We start from the raw sequence: 9,982 nt of genomic DNA, 5'->3' as shown, positions 1-9,982 counted from the left end.
GCTGGCTCCATTTGCCTGCCCCTTCTGCTGGGCATCCCAGTTCCTGAAAGCAAGGAGAGGTCAAGGAACTTCCACCAATTTGCAAGGTCTTACTCCAACCTGTGGACTGCCGCTCAAGGGGTGTGAATGCATATTTGTGTCCTGCAGCCCCCAGCTCACACTCCAGCAGCCAGTAGGGATCAGGATCCAAGTCCAGGGAAGGCTGTCTCTGGGAAGGCAGTGCTGAACTTCCCACCATGTCCAGGGGATGGGTTTCTTTGGCAGTCTCCTATCTCCTACAGATTTAAACTTCTGGTTTTGCTCCTTTAATCAAAAACCGCCACTACTTGTCCATTGATAAAACTGGCCAGTTTTTCTAATATCAACTTTCATCCAGTTTGCAATTCATGAGAACACTTTGTCCCATCTCTGCAATGACCCCCCCCACCCCCCCCCAAGGTCTCAGTCAGTCAGTCTCCAGGGGGCCCTCCAGGGGTTACAGTGACACCTGACAGTAGGGAGTAGAAACTGGGTGTGGAAAGCACCAGGTGAAGAATCAGGTGTGTTCCACGCCAGGCTGCTGCACATCACTTCCCTGCGCCCAGCTGCAGGGTGCATGTGCCAACAGACATCCCTGCTGCCCAAACTGCCCTCTATCCTCTTGTGCTATGACAGTGGTTAGCTCTGTGCCATGTTTGTGCAACATGCCAGTGCTGAGCACTGCTCCAGGGACAGCACTGTAGCTCTGAGCACTGGCTGTTGGGATGTAGTTCTTGTCTGTGCTGCTGCAAACCTGTTGTTTCCATTCTGGATGTTTCTAGTTGCATTTTGGCAGAGGCCAGCTCTCCAATGCCCTTGGACAGCCTTCTGCCAGGGGCCAACCACATTATTCTGGTGCAGAGGTGCCCAGTCCTCTCCCTGCCCTGTAAATGAGTTTGCTGCTTGCAGCAGGAGACACTGGGAGGACTGCTAAACCCCCAGGGGAGAAGATCCTGCAGAAAGACCAAAAGCACAGAGCGTAACAATGAAACTCAGTTATAGCTTTATTCAATAACCGGTACAAAGTTCCCCTCAGGCAGAGCCTCCCGGTCCCATTCCCTACCTGAAATGGAGCAGAACATGAGCATGACCCTGGGAGGTGTTGGCTCCCATTGGGTAAGGGCTGCTCAGTAGTGAGGAAAGGATGTTCTGCTTATCCATTGAGACTTGCAGCAGCCTGACTACTCATCCCTTTTCTCCCATTAACACCAGACCTTGGCCTGTAGCAAGCATCTGCTGTCCACCCTTGGTGACCCAGCCAGGTGTAAAAAGGTTGCACAATTGTGAATTCCACAGACAGTACCTACTACCTGCACAGAGGTGTTCACTGCTCGTCTTTCTTGACCTATCCTTCTGACCCAGGAATAAACGACTGCTGGCTGTCACATTCACTGGTGTTCCCTGCCCCCACATAACTGCACCATGTGAGATTCTGCCTGGGGCAGCAGCAATGGGACACAGAGACGGCAGTGCAGAAGTTTCTGAGACTTCCACCTGGCAAGAGGTACTGCTTCCCATTTCACAACCTGCTCAATATTAAAGATTCACCTGCACCAGAGCAGAGCAGCAGCTATGTATCACTGCATCCTGCCCTTCTGCTGGGGCAGCACAGGGTTGCAGAAGTGGTATAGAGCCAGGGCTGCTGGAGTTTAATCCCTTGAACTGGGTTAATAGTGCACCTTGTTAGTGTAGTTTACTGGTTAATTGCTTTGCTTTTTCAGGAGGCTCAGGTAAGAAATCACTCTGCTCCTTTTAAACAAATACACAGGTAAGACCAAGACAGTATTCCCAACCATTTGTCTTTCACGTGGAACAGCCCTGGGGAGACACAGATCTTCCAGTGGGTTCTGTGTCCCAAGTACAGCTCCATACTGCATTGCCTGCTCCAGTGTCTGGAGTACCACATCCTCGTGGTCTTACTTTCCCACATCCCACCAAGGACATACCAACTGCACCACAAGGGTCCTTTAGCAGAAGCACAACTAGAAAGCAATTCTAAACCTCACAAAGCCACAGAAATTATATTTAAATGAAGAGGGGAGACAGTGGCTGTCATCTGGATTGATACACAGCACAAACAGGAGATGGCATCAGCATGTGCAGTAATCGGACTTACCAAGACTGTGGAATGTCAACGTGTTTTAAAGAGACTCTGATGCCAAGGGGATACAGAAAAGATCAAAGTAATGTCAAGTACAGACTACCAAGGAGGTGGCTGCTCGGATGGGCATGCACAGGTTAGAGAGAACAGTTAATGCCATGTTGGATGAAATGCTAAATTCTGAGTGGGTTCAGTGGGGTGAGTGGAGCTGTCTGAATCCAGAAGAGGGGTTCCTGCCTAACAGGATACTTCCATGGTTTGAGGTGCAGCCTGGAGGTCAATTCCTTCTGGGGTCCCAGCACTGCCTTCCCCATGGGTGCTGGCATGAGACCGGCTGCGGCTGCTCTCACCAGAGCCCACGCTGGAGGAGGAGTGGCTACGGGAACGCATCAACCGGGTCATGCTGGCTGCTGGCACTGTAAGAGAGAACAAATGTGGGACTCAGACAAGGAGGCAGTTCCCGGAGCCACGACCACAGTCACTCAGGTATGTGTCACTGGGTAAGCACAGAAAGAGCTGTACCCTTCGGAAGAAAACTCACTCTTCACTGCCAGAATTAAGTCTCTGCATGTCTAAAGCAAGATGTTTAAGGCCCAATTTCAAAAGGTCGAAGGTGAACAAATGCCAGCAGTGTAACTGATCATCTGCAAGTCAGCCACGGCCAGTGTTTGTGCAAACCAAGGCAGCTGTGGCATGGATGACCTTTTGAAAGTGTCTCATCATTCTAAAAAACCACACAGCTGAAGTCATGCAACAATCAACAAAATACAAATGAAAGGTGGATAGCACACATGGTACAATGATCAGCCCACCCACAGCAGGACATGCTGAGACAGAGCAAAGCACCCGGAGAACAATTCCACTCAGCACACAGACCAGGGCTGAGGTGGATGCACGGTTGGAGGTACCTGACTCAGTGCTTAGGTGGCTGAGCTGCACATAAGGGACTGGAAACAACATGAAACAAGGAAAGGGATGAATATAGGAAAGAGCCAATTAGTTGCAGTGTGCGACTAGTGGCTGCACTACTCCTGGGAGTCCCAGCTACCTTTCCTTCCGTTCCCAGCTTGTACACTGCACTGAAAGCTCCCAGGATTTGTAAGAACAGCTGCTAATGAGCATCTCAGGGAGATGCCAAGCTCACCTAAAACCCCATCAGATCTCTTCAATGCCTTTAGCTGAAAATCACACTGTACCTGGTGACATTAACTCCCCACTGCACACCCCACACCTGCTCAACCAGTGTTTCCCCTAGTGTATACTGTCCAATATACTCCAGATATTGGACAGAAATTTGTGTCTTTGGGATGACACCATCAGATTCCTGCTACAAGTCTCCTTCAAGGCCCTCACCTTCCACCTGCAGTGTCAGCAGATATACATCCAGCTGCCTCAGCCCATGTACAGCAGGCACAGGAACAGCTGTTGGACAATTGGCTTCTGTATTTCTAGCACTGCCCTGTGTTTTGCTTCTACTTTTTCTCCCCAAGAGAACTGACCATGCTCCACAGTGTCCCACAGTCTTGCCCACGAAAGCTGGGAAAACTATTCTGGGACCAGCTATAAATTCTGGAAGGAGAAAATTTGCCTGTCCTTCTCCAGTGCTGCATGTCCTGCTCACAAGAGGGCTGACCTGCAAAGCTCTGCTGAAGCCCTTGCTCTGACAACAGCACTTGCTGACTTTACTAACATCAGGAACACAAGAGACATGAACATTGAAACACTCTCAGTGAAGCTGAGAGACCCTTCTCACAGAGCATCTTTCTCTGTATGATCAGGCTCCTTTGGCCATCAGTGGAGATCTGTCCTACATGTTTGTGTTACCTGCAGACCCCTGAGGAAAAAAATAGCTTCTGCTAAGCCCTGACCATGAGCTGGCAAAGCTGCAAGTGTCCCAGCTCTCACAGTGGCCATGCTGAGTGGTTAGCCAGTCATATAAACCAACCCCTTCCCTAACTCCAGCTTTTGAAGGCTCATCATCCACAAAAGGGATCTCCTGGCCCCAGCAGGGAAGAAAGAGCTGCTGAAGTGCACTGAGAAGCCCTTATCCTGATGTTCCTCAGTAGTAAAGCCCTTCTTGGAGATAAAGAAGTAAGGAAGCCCCTCTCCTTTAGTTCCTCAGGAACACCAAGGGCAAGGAGCTGAGCAGCTGTTAGTCTGACACACTCAGGTGACAATGTCTTCTGCCTCCAAGCATGGGGAGGAAGCCATAGGGCAGGACATGCACTGCTGCAAAGCACAGCTCTCTCTGGGCTCACTGGGTGCCTCAGAAATCACCCTGGAACCTGTTCTGCTGTTAAGAGGTATTTGTTCTGGAGTATTGCTTAACCCTGGTGAGTCTGAGAGAAACAGGAACATCTGAGGAGAAAGGGAGGATCTCTAATACCCAGAGTAGTCATGGGGCTGCCCTGCTACCTCCTTTCCATTTGGAGAAGGTATGCACAGATTTGCTGCTCTTGGGAACACATTTTTCTGGATTGGTGCAAAGACAGATTTAAAAGGTTTTAACAACAACAGCAACCAGAAAGGAGTCACGTTAGGGAACAACACTAGTTTGCTAAGGCTTGTCCGTGCACTAGTTGATTTTTCAGCATGGATGGATCTCCTGGCAACCACACTAGCTCAGGAGTAGGGACACAGATGCCAGTGGGCTCAGATGGACCAGAACGCCTGTGTTCCCTTCACGACAACCCTGCTCCAAACAACAAAGTTGTGTTGCCACTTACTGTAGCCCATTCCCTGCACAAAGTACTTGAAAGCTTCAGTCAGCTTGCCAGGCTGTGGAAACAGAGAGGGTGGCTTTAGTGCAAAACAGAACAAAGAGCTCTGTACCACCCAAATGCCATCGGAAAGCCAAGGTGTGTCTCACCTGAACCACCTGGGGCAAGCCCCCGCAGTCAGCCATCTGCAACAGGAAATAAAAGGCAGGTTGAGCAGAGGAGGACAACCCCAAACTACACTAGCACCACCCATCCACCAGGGCTGAGCGCACCACACTGCAGTTTCCACCATCTCACCTCCACAGTCAGAGCAGGGCAAAGGTCCCCTTCATGGACCTGCTGCTCAGGGAACCCTGAACCTTGGAGGGCCTGTCACAAGTGATCTCAGGCCACACTTCAGAAACCCAGCACTTTCCCAGCCACCTCTCCCCCAGCCACTCTACCCAAACCTGTCACTTTGCACTTCATAGAGCCACTGTCACACTGTGGGGCCACAGGTGAGGATGGGAAGGACCAGTACTAAGCCAGGAAAAAGGATGTTGTTGCTGCAGAGAGCAGGGTGGAGGCAGGGAATCTCTACTAACTCTCAGGGGTCTTCCCTGCCAGTTGAAGGTGTCCATAAAGCAGGGACTGGGGGTCTCCCTGACAAACTCTTCCCTCTCAGCTCTGGCTCCACGAAGGAGAGAGCACAGCCCTGAATGACTGTCCATAAACTTCTCAAAGCCAAATGTATGAAAAGCAAAAACCTAAGTGGAGCTGAGCAAAAATAGTGTCTTTATGCAGGCCAGAATGATTATGGAGTGGCACTCACCTTCAAAAGGGTAGTTTTTGTTGGGTCAAGACGTGAATTGCATTCAACCTAGAAAAATGTAGAGAGGGACATGGTGTCACACAGAAAACTTGAATACTCAGATGTAAAATGTGGGGTAGTTGCACCAGAAGCAGTGGCTGTCTTCAGCAATGGGAGCTTCTCTGGAGCCAGGAAGGACTAAGCAAGAAAGCAGAGATCACGCAGGAAGTGAACAATGAACAAAAGATCCAGGGAGGAATGACAGGTGTTCCATCTAAGGGATCTTGTGATGACAGGTTATGACTTCAACTGAAATCATCCCCTAGTATTGGGATGCACTATAAAACCCTGAAGTACCTTCTATGCTCTGACAGCAAGACTGGGAGGGAAGGAGACCTCTGAGCAATGCAGCATGAGAGAGGTCACTCAGTCTCTTGGCCAGACAAGGAGGCCATGACCACCTCTTCTCTCTAAGACTGCTGGGAAAAGGGAAATAGACAGGGCATCTATAGGAAAAGCAACCTCAGCAGGAGAGGTTATCCTGGGCTGGGAATCTGGGCAGCCAGACAAGCACACTAAGATGCAGAAGACCCTATCCCATACTATGCTGTGGCCAGTAAGCAATAGGAACCTTCAAGGATAGTATCCGAGGAAAGTCAAAACTTTCACACTTAATTTCAGACTTCCAGACCAAACAGATCAAGGCAACAGGCCATGGGCAGAAAATTCTCTCCATGCAATGGAGCATCCAATGCTCCTAGGTTTAAGTTACTGCTTCAGGAGACTCCTATATTCTTCCACAGTTTTAGACAGCTGCTTTTGTTCACAACCCCCTGGTCCCCCCACAATCCCTGGCTGAGAGGGAGGAGAACATTCACCACTACCACATTACCCTGTGCCATGCCCCATTTATTGCTGTGCTGGGAGGGAAGTGGGTTATGGGTGTCTGCAGAGGACAACAGCTCCTAAGTGTTGCCTTCCTGATGATGCAGTGCTCTAAGAGAGCTCTACATGGCTCCCCACCACAAGAACTGGAGTAACATTCAGTTATTTTTAATCCTCAGGTAGTAACAGAGAAACAACAGCAATTCAAGACTTGAACCAAACTGCAGGCAGAAGCCTGGCAGAGCCTAGGGAAGGACACATGATCCTGAACAGGGTCCTCTGTATCACCTGTTGAGCCGGATGCTCCTTCAGATTCTGCCATCCTCACCTTGGAGTTGCCCTGAGGGCCATTCAGGCCCCCAAAGCCTTGGCTCCTCCACGAGTAGCTGGAGGACTGAAAAAGAGCTTGCGGACAAAGAGCCACTGTCTGTAACTAATTCTGAGCAAGGTGAAAGTACTACAGGGTTGCAGGTGATTTGTGAGGCTAATGTCACAAAAGGAAAGAGTTCATGGATACATACCACTGCTTCCACAGCAGGTGAGTTGTCACCAACAACAAGCAAGGCAGGGCACCTGGGCAAAAGTCAAAACAGAGGTGTTACTCCAAGTGCATCAAAGGGGTTTCTGAGGAGGTTGAGCTCTGTGAACCAACACCTTCATGAAAGGTTAACAAAAAAACGCTCAGTAAAATCCCTGCCTGCCATCACACCTTGGCATTTTATTGTACCAAAACATTCTCCAGGGCTTGCAAATACACCCAGACTGTCCCCTCCATGCACACCAACTGCCACTGCTGTTGCACACATGTGCCTCTGACCCTGCCTTCTGGAGAATCTCAATGTGTTCTTAACGAGAGGACTCATTAAGACACCTCTGCCCCATTGCAGCTGACAGTCCTGTACCACAGCCTGAGACTGTCTTGGATAGTCCTCCCACTGCTTGGGCTTGCTGCAGTTCTTGCTGAGAAGCAACATTGTTTCTGCTGAAGAGACTGCACAGTCAGCAACTGAGATAGGCTGATTCAGACAACTTACTTGAGTGTTTTTGCAATCATTTCATTGACACCAACAACTGGTCTCTCAATTTCCAGGTCTTTACGACTGAAAGACAAAATAAATCAATTCTCCATTAAATCCGCAGAGCAAACTGGTTATCATGGGAGCACATAAAATCCAACCGTGAGTGCTGGCTCCAGCACCCAGGCTGCTCAGAGCTACATCATGCCCAGAGCTGGAGCCCCAGCAGTCATGCCCAGAAAACAGGACCCATCCTCTCATGGCATTGCTGTGTGCTCAGAGATGAGCTACTGAGGTCTGACAGGGTGTGGGGGCAGACACAAGGGCTAGGCTTTGCTCAGGGTTAACAGCTTAGGACAAAGGTTCCCCTGAAACAATACCCAATATGGTAATACACATGGCAGCAAATCTACTGAGCAGGGAAACTATGGGAGCTATCTATCAGGCAAAAAGGTATCCTATACCTGTTGTATGAGGTGAGGAACAGCTGAAGGTTATCTTGGTTAATGTCCTGTGCAATATGAAGCCTGTATGTTTGGATCAAATCTAGATTTGCCTGCAGTTCCTCCTGTACAAAAGCAAAAGAATTGAAAAACAAGAAACAGTTTTTACAAGTAAAGAAGCAATAGTAATAAAAATACCAAAGCATTAAAGAGTATTCATACACGTCATTCCCTGTGAACAGTGACAGAGGGCAGCAACTCCAGACTACCCTCTGGAGCAGTGACTCTGGGATAAGGATCCCAGAGACATGAGGTGTTTATTTGATGTGCTGGTACATGCCATGCTTTGGTGATGTGACTACACTTTTACAACTGGCAGTGCAGAAGCTACTGCAAGAGTACAAGTATCCTGAGATGGGATAAGTTAACCCCCAAGCCTCAGTAATGTTTACAGATACAAATCACTCTGCATTAGGCAGGTCCTCCACTTATGCTTAATGTTTAAGGAGCAAAATATGAAATAATACTAATAAATGAAACAAAGTAAAAAAATATGTAAGCTGTAAGACTCTGACCAAAGGAAAGTTCCAGCACCCAGCTCTTAGAAGAAATTACATTCTGAGAGAGCCAGAGAGAACAGGGAATGCAAGGAAGCACTACATACAATGAAGGGGCTTGACAGTGGGAAGAGGACAGGATGTGCACAGGAGAAGTGGTGCTGGAGAAGGAAGCATTCCTTTTAGTGCTGATGTGTTGCCGCAAGAAGTCTCCAGGTCAGGGACTGATCTGCTGTGTGGCATATACAGTGTGCACAAGGCACTATCCATGTAAGCCCAGTAAGACTGATGGTTGAAAAACAGTTAATGCCAGACAGAAGGCACTGCTGTATCCAAAGTTTTCAGGAGGGGCTGTTTTGCCTCTGCTGAAACTGAAGGGGTAAGATGAAGAGCAGAATCTTCATCCAATCCAATCCAGCAGTTCAACGTCTGGAAAAATACAAGATCCCACTGCCAGCTCCCAGTTGACCTGTGCTCTACCCACAGTCTAAAGGCTTCTATGCTGGCTACAGAGAACTTGGCTGCCAGTTGTTCCTGTGGACAGTGTCCTGGGCACCACAAAGGAGTTCCATCACCAGTGCATGGCCTGGAGACAGTTAGGGCAAGAGTGAGGATGTGTGTGCCCCCCAGCATGCCAACCCTGATGTGAGCTTGATACACAGAGAAAATGGTACTGCCTGTGACAACCCTTACCTGATGGACCAGAACTATTTGGGAACAGACACATGCAGAAGTTATAGCTCCATGTACAGTTGTACAGGCAACATTAGCATCTGTTGGGTACTTACATGGCCAAAATGATGTGCCAAGACAATATCCACTATGTTGGTTGTCCAACCTGAAAACTGAAAAGTGACCATGAATGAGGAAAGTGCAGTTTCATCACACATTGCAAAACAGCTACTCAGAGTAAAGAAAACAATGAATAAACTATTCAAATTATGTAAGAAGCAAATGTATGAAGCTTGGGATGGACATGTAAAGCTTCAAAGAAACTGTGTATATGCAACACAGCTCTACAAAAAACCTGAAGTCTTAAATAACTTCAAGGGGCCAGAATAAGAGATTAATTAAGAGACTGTCATGGGTTGAAACAGTATCTCCCTGCTAGGACCTTGGAATTCTATGGAAAGGACAGGGACCTATGGGGGGTGGGTTTTGGATTGACATGCAGTTCTCACCATTCAGAAAATGAAAGGTGACTTTTGGTAATACCCATATAAAAGCTGAAGCTGGGTTGGAGACTTCCTCTTTCCCTCCTGTCTGGCGAGCAGGTAACACCCTGGGCTGGCTAGGGGAGCCCGGCTTAGGCCCTGGCTGTCCCCAGGGTGGCCGGGGCTGCCCGGGGCTCCAGGAGCTGCTGCCTGCAGAGGAGGCCGGACCAACCGTGGCTCTGGGGCTGCAGTGGGGATCAGGGCGGGTTCGTGGCAGGACCAAGCCCCAGGCTCCCCT

General features: G+C 49.0%; 1 protein-coding gene across 3 annotated transcripts in view; it reads right to left on the bottom strand.

Moving 5' to 3' along the window:
- Positions 1–998: 998 nt before the first annotated feature.
- The window catches only part of NDRG3 (NDRG family member 3), a 35,169-nt gene continuing 26,185 nt past the window's right edge, over positions 999–9,982 (bottom strand). For 2 of the 3 annotated variants that reach the window (XM_066330510.1, XM_066330512.1), the window contains 8 exons: positions 9,319–9,375; positions 7,995–8,098; positions 7,549–7,614; positions 7,036–7,087; positions 5,651–5,698; positions 4,989–5,024; positions 4,846–4,897; positions 999–2,535 (listed from right to left, as the gene is read on the bottom strand). In XM_066330510.1, the coding sequence (XP_066186607.1) occupies positions 2,357–2,535; positions 4,846–4,897; positions 4,989–5,024; positions 5,651–5,698; positions 7,036–7,087; positions 7,549–7,614; positions 7,995–8,098; positions 9,319–9,375 (594 nt within the window). In that variant the 3' untranslated portion in view covers positions 999–2,356. The remainder of the gene's footprint in view (positions 2,536–4,845; positions 4,898–4,988; positions 5,025–5,650; positions 5,699–7,035; positions 7,088–7,548; positions 7,615–7,994; positions 8,099–9,318; positions 9,376–9,982) is intronic. The other variant, XM_066330511.1, reaches the window with a different exon arrangement.

The sequence above is a fragment of the Sylvia atricapilla genome, chromosome 16, assembly GCF_009819655.1.
Source record: "Sylvia atricapilla isolate bSylAtr1 chromosome 16, bSylAtr1.pri, whole genome shotgun sequence".
Taxonomy (NCBI): domain Eukaryota; kingdom Metazoa; phylum Chordata; class Aves; order Passeriformes; family Sylviidae; genus Sylvia; species Sylvia atricapilla.
This window is presented reverse-complemented; position numbering and strand designations above follow the sequence as displayed.